Here is a 22354-nt window from a genome sequence, read left to right on the forward strand (position 1 = left end):
TCAGTGATCTAGTAAGACCCTGTTTCAAAATAAAAAGTAAAAAGGGTCAGGGGTACAGCCTTGGAGGTAAAATTCCTCTGGGTTCAAACCCCAGTATCACATGCATGCACGTACATGTACACACACACACACACACACACACACACACACACACACACACTAAAATAATAAGAAGTGGGATGAAGGTAGGTTCTCCTGTGGTTTGCATATGGTTTGAATGTTCAAACCTGAATTCCCAAGAGTTCATGTGTTGAAATTTAATCCTTATTGTACAACATTAAGAGGGTGAAAAATAGCTGGGTATGGTGGCCCATGCCTGTGATCCCAGTACCCAGTACTTGGGAGGCTGAGACAGGAGCATTGCTGAAAAATAAAAAACAAAAAACAAAAAAACTAAAAAAGGTGGGAGTTTCCCCCCAACAAACTAATATAAACTTTACTTAATCTAACACCACTTTTCCCCCCTCAAAGCAGCAAACTTTGAAGAAAAAGAAATTTCCTAAAAAATGAGAGAGAAACCTAAAGCAGACTGTCATTGACAGTTTGGTTTATATTGGCAGTTTCTTCTTTGTGGCACCGGAGATTGAGCCCACGGGCATTCTCCCCCTAAGCTACACCTCCAGGCCTTTGTAAATTTTTATTGAAACAGAGTCTTATTAAGGCAGTGCAAACTAGCTTGAACCCGTGATCCTCCTGTCTCAGCCTCCCGAGTACTGTTATTACAGATGTGTGCCACTGAGCCTGGAGCAGAATGGCTTTTGTAACAATTTTATTAATATGACTCCTAGAACCTATTATTAACTCATTTATTTATTTTTGTGATGCTGGGGATTGGACCTGGGGCCTCCAACAACCAAGTTACATCTCTAGTCCCTTAAAGACTATTTTTATTTATTTATTTATTTAATTTTTATTTTTTGTGGTACTGGGGATGGAACCCAGGGTAATTTTACCTCCGAGCTATACCTTCAGTCCTATTTTTTAATTTTTTATTTGGAAACAGGGTCTCATTGAGTTGCAAAGGGCCTCACTAAGTAGTATAGCAAAGGCTATCCTCAACCCACAGTTCTCCTGTCTCAGCCTCCCAAATGCTGGAATTACAAGCGTGTGCCATGACATCCTGCTGAGACTATTTTTAAAATGCATGAGCATTTATGCATGTTATTCCAAAAAATTAACTTTTTTTTTTTTTTTTTTTTTTTTTTTTGCGGTGCTGGGGATGGGACCCAGAGGCATTCTACCTCCGAGCTACACCCCCAGCCCTATTTTTTATTTTTAATTTAAAACAGGGTCTCACTGCGTTGCAAAGGGCCTCACTAAGTAGTAGCTAAGGCTGGCTGCGAACTGCCATCCTCCTGTCTCAGCCTCCCAAATGCTGGGATTACAAGCGTGCGCCACCACGCCTGGCTTAAAATGAACTATTTTTGAGACAAAGTCTTCCTATGTTGTCCAGACTGGAAGAGAACAGAAACTTCATTTGACTGTGGTATTTAAGAGATGGGGCCTTTGGGAGGTGATTATGGTTAAGGGCATCAGCATTATCATAATCATAGAGCATTATGATTGAATACTTGTGGCTTTATAAGAAGGGAGAGGCCAGAGGAGGCACGTGATCACTCCTGGTCTCTTGCCATGGGATGCTCCGCGCTACCTTGGGTCTCTGCCAGCAGGAGGGCCATAACCAGATGCAGTCCCTCGACCTCGGACAGAACCAGAGGCCAAAGTAAACTTCTCGGCTTGGATCAAGTCTTTTCAATAATGAGAAGCAGATGAACACAGGTTCTGCTTGCTCAAGGACACAGGATGAGTGTAGGCCAGGAGCTGGTGGAGTAGATGCTGGATAAATGGGCTGTCTACCCAGGTCAGCGCCCAGGACTGGCACCAGTGGGAATCAGCTGGGCAGGCCGAGGGCTGGCTCTGGGCAGCCTTGTTGAGCCCGATACCAGGTGATCTGATCTGAGAGAAGAGGGACCCACAGGAGGCACCAGAGCGTGTCAGAGTTGCCGGTAGGATTTTGGGTCTCAAGACCCCCAGAGCTGCAGCAGCATGGCCAGATCCAGGTGTGTAGCCAGGCGTTCGCCTCCCAGGTCCAGTCCTGTCCCCCTGCTCCAGGAAGGGGGCCGTGCTGCCTGAGAAATCACAGCAGAGAGGGGGCCGGTGGCCCTCAGGCCCCTAATGGGGCCACGATGGTCAAGAAATTCTTGGGGATGCAGGAGGAGTGTCAGCACTATGGGGGAGCATCAAATTACCAGAGTTTCCAGGAGTGGAGGGCAATGGCGATTTCAGCTCGGCCAGTTTTCTCTTGAGAGTCCTGCTCTCTGAGCCTCTGTGAGCTCTGCCAGGGCCTTGTGGCCTTCCCAGATCATCCAAGCCACCCCCCTGCTCCCCTTGTCCCCAGCCCCAGGGTCCCACCTGGAAAGCAGCGTGTACGCTTGAGGGATGTGGACTTTCCCTAGGGGACGAGGGCCCCGGGCCACGGGGCTGTCTGCAGCGTGACTGCAGAGTGTGTGGCTGAGCAAGCAGTCCGGCTACCAGTAGGTGCTAAAGGGCTGCCAGTTCCCGTGCCACCCCGGGCTTCCCGGAAGCCAGCTCCCCTGTGGACACAGATGCTGGACATCTGGTCTTTCTCTGGCTGTAAGCCTTAAACTGCCTTCCATCTCTCCTTTCACAGGGCTACTCCCACAATCCCCTTCTTCCTCCTCCTTTTCTGTTCATCCCAGGGGGAAGGAGGAGAAACTAGGCCCTGAGGATAGAGATAGCTAAAGTCTCAGTGTTTTGTGGTTCCACTTAGTAGAGGGGCCAGCAAGACACATTCTGGTGCCAGAGAGCCTGGAATATATTTTTTTTTTTTTGTACTGAAGATTGAACCCCTGGGGCATTCTACCCTGGAGCTACACCTTCAGCCCTATTTTTTATTCTTTATTTTGAAACAGGGTCTCACTAGGTTGCAGAGGGCCTCACTAAATAGTTAAGGCTGGCCAAGAACCCGTGATCCTCCTGTTTCAGCCTCCCAAGTAATGGGATGACAAGCGTGCGCCACCACGTCCAACTGATAGCTTGGATTCTAATCCTGATTCCACAATTATCTAGCTGTATGAATTTAGACAAGTTACTTGACTTCTCTGTTGCTTGTTTTCCTTATTTATAAAAGGGGAAGACAATGGTACCTACCCGGGAAGAAAACAATGAGTTACTGTATGCAAATTGCTTAGGACGGTGCCTGGCACATAATTAACACTGGGTGCTGGTGCTTCCGGGAGGAGTTCTATATTCTCCTCCCTCCGCAGCCCTGAGCCCGCAGGAGGCAGGGCAATAGAGAGAGCTCAGCAAGTTCAGGGGAAGGATTAGGCCAGCTAGGGGCTGAGCTTCCAGCCACAGAGCTGGAAGAGGTAAACTGAGTCTGGACCCTGCTCTAATCTAGAGGTTTCCAGCCTCCTGACCACACTGCTGGGGGTGCCCCAATCCTGACACCCCGGCTGCCAGAGGTTCCCACAGGCTCTCACAGATTGAGGAGAAGCCAGAAACAAAGCCCCTGATTGGCTGCTTTCATTTCAGTCTCCTGTCAATTTCTGGGAAGGTGGGGGGCAAAAATTAGTTAGCTAAGACTCACAGAAGTATTTGAATGGGAGAAGAGGAAAGGAAGGAGGGAAAGAGGGAAGAAGAGAAAGCGAAGAGAGTCTTTCCTCTTTGTCTGAGGTGGTTTTTAAAGTCCTGGGCGGGGGAGGGTGGTGGGAGATGGGCGCGGTGCAGTAAGGCCTTTCGGGCTGGTTGTGGTGATTCCATTTCAGACGCCGTACACAGTCAGGTATTTTAATGGTGTGGTGTTGGGGTGTATTCAGGGAGGGGCACCCCTGGGGAGGTGCTTTCCTGGGCCACAGTCCCTACGCTGGGGCGGCCACTCCTCCCCCTCCTTGTGTGAGTAGCTCCAGGGACCTGTGGGACCTTCGCTCCCCTGAGGATTCCAAAAGGCCCCGTGGCTCCTCAGAGCCCGTTTTTCTCCTGTGCCGAGGCCTGGAGCGGGACCATCTGCTTCTGCTGATCTCGCTGTGGACGTCTCGACTTCCCTTTCCTCCTGGGGGCAGAAAAGTAGAAACCTGGATGTCCAGGCTGGGAGGTCGGGGCAGGTTTCCCAGGAGGCTGTCCCAGCCACCTGCTCTCTGTCGTCTGGAGCTGGGAGCCCCAGGAGCTGGGAGCCCCAGGAAGGGCTCAGGGAGAATCACAGCCAGCTGGGGACAAGGAGTCCTGAGGGTGTCTTCAGTGTCACCCAGGCCTGTGTGTGTGGCCCGGGGAAGCCCCTGCTCCTCTCTGAGGCAGGACCCACCTGCTCTCCAGGTCCTCCACGGTGTCTGGCAGCGGCTGGCCCAGGGTCTCCGGCAGGAGGGCGGTGGCAGCGCTGGCCGCCACTGGGATAGTGCCGTAGATGAAGAGCGGTAGGGAGGGGTAGAGCTCTGCGGTCATGCTCACTAGAGGGCTCACGATGCTGCCCACCCGGGCCATGGTGCTGCCCATTCCCAAGCCCGTCTGCCTGCGGGGTGCGAGTTAAAGTGCGTCTGAATGCAGAGGTGCGGGCAGCTCGGCCGCCCAGGACCACCCCGGGGCTGCCTCTGGTCCTCATCTGACCAGCAGGTAAAGTCAACATTTCTTTTGGTGATTTTTTTTTTTTTAAGAAGTGAAGAGAGAGAGAGGCTACAGAATGGAAGAAGACCTTTGCCAGCTATTCCTTCCAGAGAGGACTACTATGTAGAATATGCAAAGAACTTAAAAAAAAAATGCCCCAATCAAAACGTGGGTGATTGAAATGAATAACTATCTCTCAAAAGAAGAACTGCAAATGGTCAATACGTATATGAAAAAATGTTCAACATCATTAGCAATCAGAGAAATGCAAATAAAACTACCCTGAGATTCCATCTAAACGTAGCTAGAAAGGCAGTCATCAAGAATACAAATAATGCTGGGTGTGGTGGCGCACGCTTATAACCCTAGTACTCCTCCGGAGGCTGGGACCGGAGGTCGCAGGGTTGTGGCCAGTCTTAGCTACTTAGTGAGGCCCTCCACAACTTAGTGAGATTCTGTTTCAAAATAAAAAAATAAAATAGCTAAAATGATGTAGCTCAGAGGTAGAACCCCCTGGTTCAAGCCCCAGTACCATACATATTCAAACAATGAGTACAAATAATAATAATGCAGGTTAAGAACATTCTCTAAGAAAGAAAAGGTTACTATATAGACTTAGAAAGCATAATGCAGCCGGGCGCGGTGGCGCACGCTTGTAATCCCCGTGCTTGGGAGGCTGAGACAGGAGGATCGCGTGGGTTCAAAGCCAGCCTCAGCTACTTAGTGAGGCTCTCAGCAACTTAGTGAGACTCTGTTTCAAAATAAAGGATAAAATACAGGGCTGGACATGTAGCTTGGAGGTAGAATGCCCCTTGGTTCCACCCTTAGTATGACATAAAAACAAACAAATAAATAAAAGAAAGCATACTGCTTGGGGTTTAAATGCACGTTTCCTTGCTTGCCAGCAGTGTCATCTCGGAGAAGCTGCTTACCCTCTCTGTGCCCCTGTTTTTACATCTGTAAAATGGAAATGATGATAGCACCTACCTCACTGGCTTGTTATGATAATTAAGTGAGTTGATATTTGTAAAAAGGTGAAGACAATGCCTAGCACATAAAATGGCTTTAGTCTATAGCCCCCCCCCCCGAACTCTATAAGGGCAAAAGATAGTATCCGTGAGTCCTCAAGGTACTTATCCCAAATGATCAAGGGAAGCCTGACATTTCTTTGACATTTTATGAATTTTGTATCCCGTGTGTGTGTGTGTGTGTGTGTGTGTGTGTGTGTAACTGGGTATTGAACTCAGGGGATTTTTATCTCTGAGCCACACCCCCCCCCCCCCGCCAATTTTATTTTCTATTTTGAAACAGGGTCTTGCTAATTTACTGAGGTCTCACCTAAATTGCTGAGGCTGTCCTTGAACCTGCCATCCTCCTGTCTTGGCCTCCCAAATAGTGGGATTACAGCTGGGCACCACCATGCCAGGCCACATCTCATTCTTAAAACAGACAGGTCTCTCTCTGTCTGTCTGTCTGTCTGTCTGTCTCTGTCTCTCTGTCTCTGTCTCTCTATGTGGTGCTAGGGGCTGAACCCAGGGGCATTCTACCTCTGAGCCACACTCCAGCCCTATTTTATTTTTTATTTGAAAACAAGGTCTAGCTAAATTGCCGAGGCTGGGATTACAGATGCGTGCCACCATGCCCAGCTGTTTCTCCTTAAGGCAATAACATCTCTCCATCTCACAAATGAAGTACAGTGTTCAGCTAAACCATCAATAACACTTTATCCATTATCCACAATCTGCTAGCATACCGTCAGGAGTCTCCGTGACGGGAAATTTCTTGTTTTCCTCTTTGGTTTCAGATATGCCAAACCTGGTTTACGGATGGAATTTAGAATTGGTGGCGGCTCCTGACTTGTGTTTCGGAGATTCTTTAATCCATCGCCTCTGGTCCCCTACCTTGGTTCCCTACCCTGCCCCAGTTGGTGATGCCCCCTTGAGATTGTCTTCTAGGATCAGGTCAGGGCTGGACAGCCACGCGTGTGTTAGTGAGACCACAAAGTGTCTGTCCAGCAGCTCCTATAGGCCTGGGACGGATGAGTGTTGGGAGCTGGGGTGCTCTGGGCTGTGTTCTCCTGTGTGCAGAAGAGCGTCTCTCCCCTACCTCTCCACCCGCATTAGGCTCCCACTCACCGGATCATTGTGGGATATAGCTCTCCCGTGTAGAGGAAGATACAGGTGAAGGAGGCAGCCAGGCAGCCCTTCCCCAGCACAGCGAGAGAAGTACGGAGAATTGTGTAGTCTGGAGAGAGAGAGGGAGAGGGGGCAGCGGGAGCTTGGAAGGAACTGGCCTCTCTTCTGAGAAGTTGGGTTGGGTTTGGGATGGGGCTGAGGATGAAGATCAAGGTCCCCATAGATGCTCACCCTGGGGTATCACCCCATTCACTAGGATGCAGATGCCGGCCAGCAGCAGCGAGGCCATCTGTGCAGGCCGGCGGCCCAGGAAGTTGATGACAAGAAAACATAGGAGCTTGGCAGGCAGGTCCACGGCACCAAAGATCACCTGGATAAGGTAGATGCTGACCCCAAAGCCCTGAAGGTCCATGACCAGCCCATAGTAGGCAAAGCTAGTCGCGAACCTAGTTGTGGGAGAGAGGAGAGGTGTGGAATCTATTAGAGAGGTTTATAGGAAGGTGCGCTTTTAAAAATAGAATGAACTGGCCGGGCGTGGTGGCGCACGCTTGTAAACCCCAGGCTTGGGAGTCTGAGACAGGAGGATCACACAGGTTCAAAGCCAGCGTCAGCTACTTAGTGAGGCTCTCAGCAACTTAGTGAGACCCAGTTTCCAAATAAAGTATAAAATAGGTCTGGGAGTATAGTCTGCAGGTAGAAAGCTCCTGGGTTCCACCCCCAGTACCACACACACACACACACACACACACACACACACACACACACACAAAAGGGTGAACTATATTTGGCACCGTGCTTAAGGACCCGGAATCAGTCTTGGTGAATATTTCTTCAGGCATTTTATTGCATACTTAAACGGTAGTTTAAATACCGAGAGTACTCCAATAATCTACATTTCCTAATCTTCTGATAAGTAGGCTCTTCAGAGTATTAGGGAATTTTTACTTAGTCACTATGTAGAATTTATGTAGTTTTAGCCTTTTTCTTATCTTTTTCTTATCTTTTTCTTGAAGATGCCTGGATGAGGGAGGACAGGTGGATAACTAAGTCACAAATTTTTTTTTTTTGTGGCACTGGGGATTGAACTCAGGGACATTTTTACCTCTGAGCTACACTCTGGCCTTACTTTAATTGTGAAACAGAGTCTTGCTAAGTTGCTGAGGGCTTTGATAAGTTGCTGAGGCTGGCTTCAAACCTGCAATCCTCCTACCTCAGCCTACCAAGTACTGGGATTACAGGTCTGCGCCACCAGTCCTGGCTCCAAGCCACATCTTTAGGGCTGAGGTGTTGGGAAAGGCCAGAAACATTTGGGACCTGTCCATGGTCCTGGGACGGATGTTCTTAAGATGTCAAGAGCCAGTGAAATGAAGCTCAGGATTTTGGATAGAACACACAACTGAGAGTGGATCCAAAATTGGAAGCAAAGAATTCATGGGCACGGTTGCCTGCCTGCCTGCTTGCCTGCCTGCCTGCCTGCCTGCCTTCGTTCCTTCCTTCGTTCCTTCCTTCGTTCCTTTCTTCCTTTTTTGTGGTATTGAGGATGGAACCCAGGGGCATTTTACCTCCTAGTTACACCTCCAGCCCTATTTTTTATTCTTTATTTTGAAACGAGGTCTCACTAAGTTGCAGAGGGCCTCACTAAGTAGCCGAGGCTGGCCACCAGCCCCATCCTCCTGTCTCAGCCTCCCAAGTACTGGGATTCCAAGTGTGAGCCACCACGCCCAGCTCAGGAATGTTTCTTTGACCATGCTCCTCTTAACTTTTGTGGGATTGCCATGGTGATGGGACCCAGGGGAGCACATCGGAATGCTGCAAAGGGAAAGGAAGATGTTTGACTTGTATCATTCTGGTCCAAACTGTACTTTTGGAGGTGAGTGTTATTCCTCTTACTGTTTGTGCCTTTGTCTCGGCAGGCACCACCAGGCAGCAGAGTCTCCGAGAGCTTTGTGAGCCACGCTGGCCTGTGCCTGCAGGAGGTAGCTATTGCTTCTGGAGACCCTGGTCCTGGCAAGATGCTTTCATACTGGAACAGAGATGGAGGAAGAGGCTGGGGAGCTTGGGGACTGCGGCTGAGCGGAGGCTGGGGGCTGTCTGGTTCTTCAGGATTCTCCCTGGTTAGGGATTACTGCCCCTCATGACAGCTCTGTCTCTCTTCCTTCTGGTCTGTCTCTTCTGTCCATGGTCCACCCCCTCCCCAGCCTGCCTTGTCTCTTGGCCAGTCAGCCTGCAAGTCCGTCCGTCTGTCTGGGCCTACCACAACAAGGAGAGGCAGAGGAAGAGGTGGCGGAGGGCAGGGCAGCGCAGCAGCTCCATGGCCGAAGCCTGGCTTTTGCCTGTGGTCAGCTCCTTCTGCAGACTGGTCCGGAGTACCTGATGGGATGGGCAGGGCCCAGGGCCTCTCAGCTCCTCTCAGAAGATCCTCTCTCAGAGATGCCGCTTGGGTCCTGGGTTTGGGGATTTGGGTTGGAGCCCTGATGGGCTGTCATTAAGGGCCCTGGGGGGGGGGTCTCACCTCCATACTCAGCTTGGCCCCCTCTTCTTGCTTCCCGTTGATCTGGGCCACTCTCTGCAGGGCCTTCAGGGTGAGGCCCAGTCTCCCGGAGGAGGAGTACCAGCGGGCAGACTCAATGAAGAACCTGGGGATGGGGATGGGGGTGGTGTCAGCCTCACTTTGCCATCCGCTGGGATGGGGGTGGGGGCTGGGCTTTTCAGGGACCTGTGGGTTTTTTTTTTTTTTAACAAATTTTTTAAAATAAAACAGGGTCTTGCTAGGTTGCTGAGAGTCTTACTGCATTGCTGAGGCTGGTCTAGAACCTGCAATCCTTCTGTTTCATTCTCCCAAGTACTGGGATTCCACATGTGTGTCAGCACACCTGGCTTTGGGGTTTAATTTCAGGTTGGGAACCCAGGAGCTTTGCCAGAGCCCTCTCTTTATGACTCCAAGGCATTGGCCAGCTTTGCAGCGACTCATTCCCTGACCCAGAAGCTCAGTTCTTGGGTGCTGGGCAGGGGGAGCAGTGCAGGCCGGCTAGGGGACTGGGGGAAGCCAGAGAACTTAGGACCCTGGGGCAAAGCCTCCCCCACCCCCACATGGAAGCCTCTCCTGTCCATGGAAGCACTGGGTTGAGTTTGGCCCCTGGCTTTGACTGATTCTGTGGAGTGGGAGCATGTGCCCCACCCTGGGAGATGTCCTGTCCTTCACAGACCTCTGGGCTCCTTGGCGCCGCCTCCCACCCCAGGCCCCACGCACCAGGAGTAGATGAAGAAGGCGAAGAAAGGCGCAGAGACCAGCAGCTGCAGGTGGCGCCAGTGGGGTACGGCGTAGGCCAGGCCCGCCAGGAGGAACTGGCCCAGGCTGTAGACATAGCCAATCAAGGTGCCCACGTGGGCGCGCGTGTGAATAGGCATCCACTCCACATCTGCAAAGAGGGTTAGGACAGGGTGGCGCCCCAGCTGGGCTGCCCCTGGGAAAAGACCCCGGCTTCCCTCCTTCCTCACCTCAGTCCTTCCCAAGGCTCTGTGGAAGAGGCGTCAAGTGAGCTTGGGTGCCAGGGTGAGCAGAATGGGCAAGTTTGGGTGGAGGTCGGGATGGGGAGGTGGGTTCAGAGTCCCCAGGACACCACCTCCACTCCTGCCCTGTTCTGCCCCCACTTCTCTCCTCCTTTCCTTTCAGAGCACCTCTGACCACTCAGTCCATCCTCTACAGCAACCGTGCCTGTCTTCTTGCTCGGCTCTGGCGTGGGTTCCAGGAAGTGTCTTTTCTCCATCCTCGGGTATTGATTGAGTTGGGGGTGGGGCTGCCTCTCTGCTGTGGTCTGAGAAGGCCCTGCTTGGTTCCTGGGGTCTCCTGACTTGGCTGCTGGGCACACCCTTAAATACTTAGATTGGACATTGGAGCGGGTCCTTAGACGTCCTGCTCCAGTCCCATTCCACTCCTAATGAATTCCTTGAGTCCAGAGAATTCTAGATACTTGGACTTCTTTCTGGGCTTGAGGGATGACCCTGGGCAAATCCTTTCCCTTCTTCCAAGCCTCAGGTTTCTCATCTGAGGAACTCTGTGTGTGTGAGTGCTCTAAGAGGGAGCACACTGCCTGCCCCAAAAGAGGCCATTCTTAGTTTATAAATGTTTGTTCTATATTATGCTGATTTGCTCTATGTATAGAAACACTAGAGCTAATGCAACATTAAAATACTGTGGTGATTTACACTAATTAAAAAAAGGGGGGGTGAAATCTGACAGTCCCAGGACCTCTTTAAAAAAATTTTTTTTTTTTTTTTGTGGTACTGAGGATGGAACCCAGGGCATTCTACCTCTGAGCTACACCCCTAGCTCTGTTTTTTATTCTTTATTTTGAAATAGGGTCCCACTGAGTTGCAGAGGGTCTCACTAAGTAGTAGATAAGGCTATCTGAGAACCGTAATTCTCTGGTCTCAGCCTCTCAAATGCTGGGATGACAAGCGTGCGCCACCACGTCCAGCTCCAGGACTTCTTGATGGGAGAAGAGTGTATTGTTTGTGTATGGATGTGCCTCTCCTTTGGGGATTGAACCCAGGGGCACTCTATCGCTGAGCTCCACCCCCAACTCTATTTTTTATTCTTTATTTTGAAACAGAGTCTCACTAAGTTGCAGAAGGTCTCACTAATCCTCTTGTCTCAGCCTCCCAAGCACTGGGATTGCAGGTGTGCCATGAGCTTGAGAAGGAGGTTGTCAGATGGGCTGAAAGAGCAGACCCAAGGGGAAGCTAGGCAGGGCTCAGGAGGGGTGGGCTGAGAGCGGAGGCCGGAAGGGGGCTGGGTGGTCGAAAGGGAATGGGTAGGCGAGAATTCCTCACTCAGTGTCATGGAGTTGAGGGAAATGCTGGCCAGGGACATGCCCGAGAGGAGCCGGAAGGCACAGTAGATAGGGAAGTTGGGTGCGTAGGCCGCGCAGGTCCCCGACACAGCTGTCTGCAGGTAGTTCAAGATCAGCACCTTCCGGCGGCCCAGCCTATGGGGGAGGAGACTGTAGCAGGGGCCTGGGCGCGGCTGGGCTGGGCTGGGCAGGGGGAGGGGTACCTTGCCCTGGGATTTGAGGACTCATGAAGCACTATGAGGCTGGTGCCGTAGGTCTTCAAACCAGCCCCAGCTGGGAATGCAAACGTCCCACCCGGCCCTCCACCCCTGAGTCCAGCCGAGGGCCCTGCGAGCGCAGCCCAGTCCTCCGGCCTTACCCAGGACTGACCTGTCTGCCAGGTAGCCAAACACCATGGCTCCCAGCAGCACCCCTGCCATGAACAAGGACTGGCCCAGTTGGCGTAACGCCCTGCGAGAGCACACGAGGTTCCACTGTGGGGGGTAGGGGGTGCAGAGAAACAGGAGCGATGAGCTAGAATGCAGGGGAGCCCCTTCCCCTCCTCTAGGCTGGTCCTCTAAGCTCCATGTCACCTGTCTCTTCCCTGGACACTTTACTGTTAGCCTCTGATCTTGGGAACTGAGAGTTTTTTTTTAGCTAAGTTGCTGAGGCTGGCCTCAGACCTGTGATCCTTTTGTCTCAGCCTCTCAAGTGCTGGGATTACAGGCCTGCACCACCATGCCTGGCTTGAGAGCATTTAAAAAAACTCAGCAGCTCCCCTTATCACCTTCCTCTATCTCTTTCTTTCTTTTTGTGGTACTGGGGTATTGAATCCGGGAGCATCTTACCTCTGAGCTACACTCGCAGCCCTTTTATGTTTGGAAACAGGGTGTTTCTAAGTTGCTGAGTCTCACTATGTTACCGAGGCTGTCTTTGAACCTGTGATCCTCTGTGTCTCAGCCTTCCAAGCACTGGGATTACAGTTGTGTGCACCACACCTGCTTTATCTTATTATTATTATTATTTATTATTATTTTTACAAACGCCCTTATTTTGAATCCTTTTCTCTATCTTCCTATCATAGTCTCCAGAGAAGGCGATAGTGTGTGTGTGTGTGTGTGTGTGTGTGTGTGTGTGTGTGTGTATGTGTCTGTCTGTCTGTCTGTCTGAGAGTCTGGATGGTGCATGGAGGGGAGTCCCAGGCACTCACCTCCGACACGATGGTGGACGGGAAGGTGCTGTGGTCGTAGACCCAGCCGTCGGCGCAGGGCTCAGTGGCCTCGGTGCTGTTGGCCTCGGTTCCATTGGGAGAGGGCGGTCCGTGCTGCGGGGAGGTGAAGCGGAGGCAGGCCTCAGGCCGCCCCTGACTGTCCCGGGGCAGCCAGGCCTCCAGCCCTTCGTCTTGGCTGAGGTTAGCGCTGGCAGGTGGGCGGCAGTGGTGCGCGGGGATGGCGGCGGTGAAGTTCTGCAGAGTGTTGTGGGAGGCCATCAGAAGCAGCGGGACCAGCACCAAGGTGACCTGGATCACCTGGAAGCGGCCGACGCCCCCCACCTGCTTCAGGAGGTCATTGAAGGCCATGGGGTCAGGCCCGGCCGAGTGGCCAGGGGTTGAGGACCTCCAGTCCCGGGACCTGCGTCCTCCTGGCCGCTTGCGGTGCTTTGCCGGAGAAGCCGGGCTGCCGCTGCATCCACAGCCCAGTGGCTCCTGCAGCTGCGAGTGAGCCGGCTCTGTGGGGCCACGGCAGCCTGGTGGGCGCCCCTCCTTCTTCCCTCTCTGTCCCTCCCTTTCCCTTGCGATTTCTGCTCACTTTCAGGGGTCCTGGCCGGCTCAGCTTTCAGGGGCTGCTAGAGCCTTGACCCTCACGAGGCAGTTTTTAATCCTTGGTCTGGAAAAAAATGAGTTAAAGTGTGACTTGAAATCAGAAGGATTAACCCTGTGAGTGGAATTTCTCCAAGTGGGGATAAAGGGCAGGAGACCTGACCGCTGGTGGGAGTGGGGAGAGGAGATGGCAGAGTCCATTTGGGCATCTGGGAGCAGAAGGGGACAGGGTAGGACTTTTTGGTCTCCCTTACAGTGAGAAGACTGGCTTTGGGGAAATGTGGTGGCTTCTTGAAAGGCCTCTGTCCCTTTTAGTGGACAGGATCCAAACAGATTGTTTTTGGGAAAGACTGCCAAAGAAAATTCAGGAGGCTCAGTTGAATGTGAACATGTGAACTTCAGATCAATTATTATTATTATTATCATTATTATTTTGTGCATGTGGTACTAGGATTGACCTAGGGTCATTCTACCTCTGAGCTGTACCAGCCCTCTTTTATTTTTTATTTTGAAATAGGGTCTTACTAAATTACTGAGTGCTGGCCTTGAACCTGCAGTCCTCCTATCTCAGCCTCCCAAGTTGTGGTATTATAAGCATGTGCCACCATGCCTGGCTCAATGAATCTATATCAAAATCAATGAGTACTTTTAATGTGTGTTCCATATGCATACTTTTTATTGGTACATTATAATTATGTGTCATAGTGAAATTCAAAGTGATACAAACATACATGTGCATATCACTTGTGTAGTTAAAATATACATATAGAGCCGGGCGAGTTGGCGCACACTTGTAATCCTAGCATTCGGGAGGCTGAGACCGGAGGACTGTGGTTCGTGGATAGTCTCAGCTACTTAGGCCCTTTGCAACTCAGTGAGACCCTGTTTCAAAATAAAAAATAAAAATATAGGGCTGGGGGTAGAGCTTGGAGAATACCCCTGGGTTCCATCCTCCGTATGGCAAAAAAAAAAAAAAAAAAAATATATATATATATATATATATATATATATATATATATATATATATGCAATGCTGGGGATTGAACCTGGGAACATCCTACTAACGAGCTACACCCTCACTAAGTAGCTGAGGCTGGCTGCGAACCTGCGATCCTCCCATCTCAGCCTCCCAAGTACTGGGATTACAAGCATGTGCCACCACGTCTGGCACTCAATGAATAATTTTTTAAAAAGTATGACTATAAAGCCTGGCGTGGTTGCGCACGCTTGTAATCCCCGCGTTTGGGAGGCTGAGACAGGAGGATCGCGCAGGTTCAAAGCCAGCCTCAGCTACTTAGTGAGAGCCTGTTTTCAAATGAAACATAAAATAGGTCCGGGAGTGTAGCCTGGGGGCGGAAAGCTCCTGGGTTCCATCTTTGGTACTATACACACATGCAAAATGTATGAATATATTTGAAGTGTCTCCTTCCTCAACCCCCCCATTCTTTTCCAGTGCTCTACTGGTCAGAGTAGTACGTAAGTCCTCAGTTATCCAAAGTCCCTTTTGTTTTTAAAAATCTCTCTAGCTTCCACATAGAAAACACAGGGCCCTTAAAGTTCTGAGCCTGGCTAGTCTCTCTCAGTATAATATTTTCTAATTCCATCTATATGAAGGTATCACTACCAACCTCATTAACATGTATGAGGAGGAAAGAGGGGAGGTGGAGTGGGATGTGGCTGTAACGACACCAAGTGATGTGTACCTGTATGTGTACATCACTTTGAAACTTACTATGAGGCATAATTAGAATACGCCAATAAAAGCATACAAGGTATGCGTATGGAACAAACACTGAAATTATTCATTGGTTTTGAAATTCAGATTCAGCTGGCTGTCTTGTATTCTTTGCTAAATTGGATAAGACCCAGTCTTTGGTCTTCTAGAGGCAGCTCAAGTCTTATAAGATGTTCAGTTGGAAGAAACAACGGTGGCCAGAGTTTGCTCTTGGAGTGAGACCCAAGACCAGCATCACACATCACGTGATTCATTCTCCTAGCGTCTCTGCTTTCATCCTCTTGATGATCCTGATCCCCAAATTTTCTTTTGTCATGTCTTCTATGGTTTTGTTTTTATTTTTTATTTTTTTATTTTTTGGACTACTGGGAATTGAAACCATGAACATTCTACCTCTGAGCTACATCTCCAGCCCAATTGTTTTTGTTTTTTGTGGAACTGGGGATTACACCCAGGGGTATTCTACCTCTGAGCTACACCTCCAGTCCTATTTTTTTTTTTTTTATTCTTTGTTTTGAAACAAGGTCTCACTAAGTTGTAAAGAGCCTCACTAAGTAGCTGAGGCTGGCTGCGAACCTGTGATTCTACCGTCTCAGCCTCCCAAGTACTGGGATGACAAGTGTGCGCCGTCATGCCTGGCTCCCAGCGCTATTTTTACTCTTTTTTTGAAACTCACTGAGTTGCAGAAGGTCTCAGTAATTTCCTGAGGCTGGTCGTGAACCTGTGATCCTCCTGTGTCAGCCTCCCAAGTACTGGGATTACAAGTGTGCATCACCACGCCTGGCTTATGGTTTTGTTTTTAAATCATGAGCACAAACTTATTTTATTTTTAGCTGCAACTCTAAGATATCGCTTGAATTCCTCCAACAGTTTCTGACTCTCTAGTCCTGGTCACTCGTGAGTAGGGCAGTGTTGACCTCTGATTGGTTGGACCTCCATGGGCTCTGATTGGTTGGATTGGGGATGCTGAGAGAGCAGGTTGCCATTTGTTTTGTTTTTGACTTGCGACGTACAGATTATGTAAAACATGGACTCTGGAGTCAGCCTGCTTGGATCTAAGTCCTCACTCCACAGTCATTAGCTGGGTAACCAGCGGCAAGTTATTAAACTCTGTACCTCAGTGTTCTTGTTTTCCAAATAAGGATACTAGTCAGGTTTGTCTCATTGACGGTTGCAGGGTTAAATGAGCGAATATAGGTAGGTAAAAGGCTTAAAGAAGCTTCTGGTCAGGTGTGGCAGTGCATGGGAGGCCAAGGCAGGAGGGTCGCCTGAGCCCAAGGGTTTGAGGTCAGTTTGGGTAGTATAGAGAGACTTTGTCTCCAAAGCAGAACAGGACAAAACTCCCCAAACAAAAACAAAGAAAATCAAACAAAAACAAAAAGCAAAACAAAAGAAACCAAAACCAAAACCAAAACCCATAAGCCTCTGCCTGGTAGCTCAGTGATTCTGAACTCTTCTTAACTGTTTTTGATAAAAAGATGAAATTGTTACTTTTATTTAAAGAGAAAAACATGCCTAAGCAGATCTTAGCCTATGAAGAGTAGTTCTCCACTGGGGACCATTTTTGCGTCTCTTCAAGGAACATCTGGCAACACCTGGAGACATTTTTGGCTGTCACAACTGGGGAAGTGGGTGCTACTGGGTTGTATTAGGTAGAAGCCAGGGATGCTGGTTAAGTATCCTACAAAGCACAGAACAGCTTCCACAACCAAGAATTATCTTGTCCTAAAGTGTCACTGGTGCCGATGTTGACAAACTCCACCCTAAAAGATGTCTCAGAGTTACTTTGTACAGAAATAATTTCATACCTGCTTGGCCAGGGAAATTCTAATCTTATAGATAACTCCTACCAAAATATTTCTTTCTTTCCCTTAAAATTTTTTTTTTTTTTTTTTTTTTTTTTTGGTACTGGGGATTGAACTCGGGGCATTCTACCTCTGAGCTACCCCCTCAGCCCTATTTTTTATCCTTTATTTGGAAACAGGGTCGCACTAAGTTGCCAAGGGCCTCACTAAATAAGCAGCTGAGGCTGGCTGTGGACTTTCTGTTCTCTTGTATCAGCCTCCCAAGTACTGGGATTGCAAGCGTGCGCCACTGCTTCTGGCTCTACCAAAATATTTCTAAGAACATCCACACCCTCACTTGAGTGAAGAAAATGTCTTCTGAGATGAAGAATAGAAACTTTCTTATTTTTTTTTTTTTTAGGTGGTACTGGGGTTCTTGGAAGCCCTTCTACCTCCGGGCTACACTCCCAGACCTATTTTTATATTTTATATTTGGAAACAGGGTCTCCTATGCCAGCGCGTGCAGCTGGCTTCGAACCTGCGAGATCCTCCTGTCTCTGCCTCCCAAGCGCGGGGATTACAAGCGTGCGCCACTACGCCCAGCTAAGAAGAATAGAAACTTTCAAGCTGAGCGTGGTGGCGCACACCTGCTCATCCCAGTACCTGAGAGGCTGAGATGAGGAGATTACAGGTTTGAGGACAGCCGCAGCAATTTATTGAGGCCCTTAGTGAGACTCTGTTTAAAAAGAAAAGAAAAGAAAAAGGGCCGGGGGTGTAACTCAGAGGCAGAATGCCCTGTTGTGCTTGAGTACTGCAGCTCTGAGTCCAATCAAATGTTCTTCTCTGCCATGTTTGAGGTTGGTTGTTGGGCATGGCTTACAGTTCTAGACTTTGCCTTGTATGGTGTGCCTTTGTTCTGGGCTTCTGGCCATCCCTTTCTGTAATCTGACTCCTTTTTATTGGTCTTCCATACATCAGCTATGTTGGTATATGTCTACATACAAGGCATGATCAGAGTTCCATACTTTAACAGGAGACAGACTGGCCCCTCTATGAATGAACCGATGTAAAGCGTCATGAGGGGAAGGTTATTTCTCAGTTCTTCTGGGCAGAAATCCCCATCCTGCTCTTGACGGGGAACATTTTGATATTTGACTCCTCTTGTTTGAAGTCAGGATCCTGTGTTTATGCACACTGCACTTTTGTGTAGTAAGTTGGGAGGGTGCGGCTGCTCATTGGGATCTTCAGATGCATGGAGTCTCAGGCTACTTCAGATCTTCTCTAACTTAGTGCTGGATTCTTAACTGCTGCTCTGGAGGTGTAGACAGCCCAGCTGAAAGAGTTTTGGAGATTATCCAGGCTTCTACGTACATAGGAGAAGAGGGAGGTCTGAAAGGGAGTGTGACTCAGCCCAGCCTCTCCCTCCCAACCCGTTGTTGGTTCTGGACTGGGCCCAGTGGGTGTCCAGATGCCTGATAACATTCTCCAGGCCAAGGTATATAAGAGCCTGGGGATGCAAGTACAGCTGGATAAACAGCTTGGGGGCTGCAGGGCGCTCTCCTGCCAGGACTCGTGCCCTTGTGGGGGAGCGCAAGGGATGCTGCAGGCAGCGGGGGTGATGGTCCCCTACACACACTCTCTTTGCAAGCCGGTGGCTCACCCTGCCTTTGGAGAACTCTCGCCTTATTGCCTGGCTGAGTCAAGAAAAGGCTCCACTGAAGACTCAAGGGACCGAATATGGTTGGCTCCTGGGATCATGCAGGTGGGAGAGGGATTCCTCAACAGCCTTCATGTAGAGGGTCTGGAGGCAAATGTCATGGAAAATGATTTTCAAAGCGAGGAATTATCCCGTGGGGACCTTCTGGGTCAGTAAAAGCTTCGTATTGGGCTCCCTTGCGCTAACTAGAATGTGGACTGGAATTCTGGCTGTGGTCAGTGGGAATTTCCTATTAGCTAGGGCCACACACCATTGGAGTTGAAAGCCATCACTCAAGGGAAAACATCTCCCTGTGCTGATAAGGAGACCAGAATAGGCAAAAGGGTTGTCTACGATCACAGAACAAACAAGTCTGGAATTCAGCTCTCTCAACTCATATCCCAGATTTTCTGAACTTTATTTTGTTAAATAAGCAGGGTTTAAAATGTGGAGCTCAAGCTGGGTGTGGTGGTGTGTGCTTGTAATCTGAGTTCTTGGGAGGCTGAGACAGGAGGATTGCTGGCTGGGAACAGCCTCAGGTTAGTGAGGCCCTCCGAAACCTAGTGAGACTTTGTTTCAGAATAAAGAATCAAACATAGGGCTGAGGGCATAGCTTGGAGGTAGAAGGTCCCTGGGTTCCATCCCCAGTACCACAAAAACCAAAAACCAAGACAAACAAAAAAAGATGTAGAGCTCCATGTGACTTTGATTTTCATTTTCGAATAAAGGACTTACAGATCAAAGAGGAAACTCTTTCTTCTATCACACGCCCTAAGCATGGGTTTAAAATGATCCAGAGAATCCAGCAGACTCCACGTGCCAGCTGGCCCCACAGCAACATGTTGGGCAAGAAATTCTGAGGCAAACTGAGCTGTGTGTCTCGCAGCCCAGGTGCTCTGACTGGCAGATAGCACAGACATAACTTTATCCAAAGACTGCCATTCAAGGAAGACACGAGACCAGTGACCAGTGGGGTGGCTGACCATGAAGACTCTGCCCAAGAGGGATATCGGTGGTGATTCATGAGCCAGTAGGAGTCCCTGCTTAAGAACAAAGGGAAGGGACTAGAGGAAGAAGGAGGAGCTGAGTTTTTAGGGAAGCCAGCAGTGATAGAGAGAAGGAGGAATGGGATTTGGTGACCCATTCTGACCAGCGGTGGCATTCACCATGAGTCCTGGCCATGTGTTGGGAAGTGCTTTCCTGGGGCCTTCCTTTCTTGCACGATGTGTCTTGGCAATGAACAAGCAGCACGGCAATTGTCATGGCCAGGACATTCCCAGAGCCATCCTGAATTCTGGACCATGGAAAGATGGCAAGAGTGTGAGGACCAGTATTTCTCATTAAGCTCAGTTCTCCCTCCATGGGAGACCCAGTCGAGCCAAGGGAGGCATGACTGGCCCATTGCCAGTGGATCTTGGGCTGCAAGATACTCCATTGGTGGAAATCAGGTTCCAAGGTGGAAACCAGGTAGGGCTTGGCAAGCTCTCAGAGTAAAGGTCAGATTTCAGTGAGCAGAGCAAGGAGCAAAGGCTGGTCCTGGTGCCATTCCCAGGTTGTCTATAGGTTGGCAAGGGGGCAATCCTGCATCTGAAACTACAATAAATGGCCAATCCTGGCAGTATCCCATGTGGCTGGATGCCAGGTAGGCTGGCAGGGGGCCCTTTTGCCCTGTTCATTCTCTCTATGGCTCTTGCTTGGCTTCTCTGACTCATACCCCCACTTTCTGCTTTCTAGGAACTTCTGCCTCCCCAAAATTCTTGTATTCGGATCCTTGCTATGGGGTCTGCTCTGGGGACACCCACATTAAGATATCCCTGTGACCACAATCTAGCGTGTGGTAATAGGGCACCTAACTCGGTGGGAGTCGGATGGGGAGATGTCAAGTGCTGGTCATGTGTGAAGGGCAGGGGTAGTCTCCTAACTGAAACAAGGTGGATGAGGTTGGATTTTAGGGCACAAGGCAAAGGGTGTTAAAATCTGAAGCTATTACCAAGTGGGAGGTTTGAAAATAATTCCTCACAACCTCAATTCTTGCTTTTCTGTATGGAAAGCATTCAAACAGAAAGCATAAATGGGGAATTGAGAAGGCTTATTTAGAGAAGTAAAGACACTAGATGAGAAGGGCCGTGGAGAGAGGGGGAAGGCGCCTGCTCTAGAAGAAATCATCTGGAATGGGACTTCCAGGAATGGGAAGCAATGAGGGGCAATGGGTTATGCTACCGAGACAGGGCCCATTTTTGAGGAAAGAGAGCAGCATGGAGTTTCCATGTGTTAGGGTTTTATATTACTGTAGATACCTTTTATTATTATTATTATTATTATTATTATTATTAATTATTATTTGGTGGCACTGGGGTTCTTGGAAACCCTTCTACCTCTGGGCTAAACTCCCAGACTTCTTATATATATATATTTTATTTGGAAACAGGGTCTCTTAAGCCAGAGAGGCTGGCTTTGAACCTGTGCCATCTTCCTGTCTCTGCCTCCCAAGCGCAGGGATTACAAGAGTGCACCACCACGCCCGGCAAGACATCTTTTTTTTTTTTGGTGGTGGTGGTACTGGGGTTCCTGGAAACCCTTCTACCTCCGGGTTACATTCCCAGACACCTACTTTTTATATTTTTATTTGGAAACAGGGTCTCTTAAGCCAGCGTGCCTGGCTTCGAACCTCCCAAGCGCGGGGATTACAAGCGTGCGCCACCACGCCCAGCACAAGACACCTTTTTTATATGTAGGTCCACTGCCCTGTGCCCACTGCACCTTGTGGCTCTGCGTTGTTTCTCTATGTTCTTTCCTACAGGGGATGATCAAGGGAAGGAGGTTCTGCAGGTGAACTTCTGGTCCCTCCCAGCGACTCCATCTGCTAATGTTTAGCTACTTACTTAACAAAGCGATTGAAACAGGGAGGGGTCCCATCCTGGGCGCTTTGTAAGAGTTTAAATTTCATCCCAGTGGGAAGTCACTGAAAGGTTGAAGCAGGGGCACACTACAATCCTTTTCATGTTTGTTAAGCTCCCTTTTAAATCTCTAAATACAGACTTGAGAGTAGTCATTAACTCTGTGGTCGATAAGGTTCTGGAGTATGTTGGAGTTTGCCAATATGGCAGCTGATAGTCACTACTGAAGGCTTGAGTTGAGCTAGTTCAAACTGAAATATGCTATTACCCTAAAATACACACTCCAGAGTTTGAAGGCTTATTATGAATCAAAGACTATAAGATATCTTATTAATAACTTACATTGATTAATGTTGAAATGGTAATGTTTATATATAGTGGGACAAGTTGAAAAAAGTGACACAGCGGATTGAACCCAGAGGCATTCTACCTCTGAGATACACCCCTAGCACTTTTTGGTTTTGGTACTAGAGATTGAACTCCAGAACATTCTATCTCTGAGCTGTATCCTCAGCCCTATTTCATTTTTTATTTTGGAACAGGGTCTCACTATGTTGTAGAGGGACTTGTTAAGCTGCTGAGGTTAACCATGAACTTGTAACCCTCCTATTTCAGACTCCCAAGTACTGAGATTACAAGTGTGTGCCACCATACCCAGATTCTGCAACACTTTTATTTTTTCTTTTTTTTAAATTTTGAAACAGGGTCTTGCTAAGATGCTGAGGCCAGCCTCGAGCCTGGGATCCTCCTGTTTCAGGCTCCCAAGTAATGTAATTATAGGTATATGCCACCATGCCTAGCTAATATTTTATATTATGTATATAGCATATTATTAAATA

At 49.1% G+C, this 22354-nt stretch overlaps 1 protein-coding gene across 3 annotated transcripts; it reads right to left on the minus strand.

The window, feature by feature from the left end:
• Positions 1 to 3981: 3981 nt before the first annotated feature.
• On the minus strand, positions 3982 to 13163 carry SLC22A6 (solute carrier family 22 member 6; the record flags this gene model as incomplete). 3 transcript variants are annotated; one of them, XM_080698385.1, is made up of 10 exons in its annotated part: positions 3982 to 4069; positions 4322 to 4393; positions 6753 to 6861; positions 6984 to 7198; positions 9007 to 9122; positions 9265 to 9388; positions 10003 to 10171; positions 11586 to 11740; positions 11975 to 12078; positions 12795 to 13163. In XM_080698385.1, 10 exons carry the CDS (start codon positions 13161 to 13163, stop codon positions 3982 to 3984), a joined length of 1521 nt encoding a protein of 506 aa, XP_080554511.1. The 3 variants fall into 3 exon arrangements, with proteins under 3 accessions (XP_080554511.1, XP_080554510.1, XP_080554509.1); XM_080698384.1 differs by having other exon boundaries at positions 4322 to 4525; XM_080698383.1 differs by having other exon boundaries at positions 3982 to 4072; positions 4322 to 4525.
• Positions 13164 to 22354: the final 9191 nt, after the last annotated feature.

This window comes from Muscardinus avellanarius (genome assembly GCF_963383645.1).
Source record: "Muscardinus avellanarius genome assembly, chromosome: 1".
Lineage (NCBI taxonomy): Eukaryota > Metazoa > Chordata > Mammalia > Rodentia > Gliridae > Muscardinus > Muscardinus avellanarius.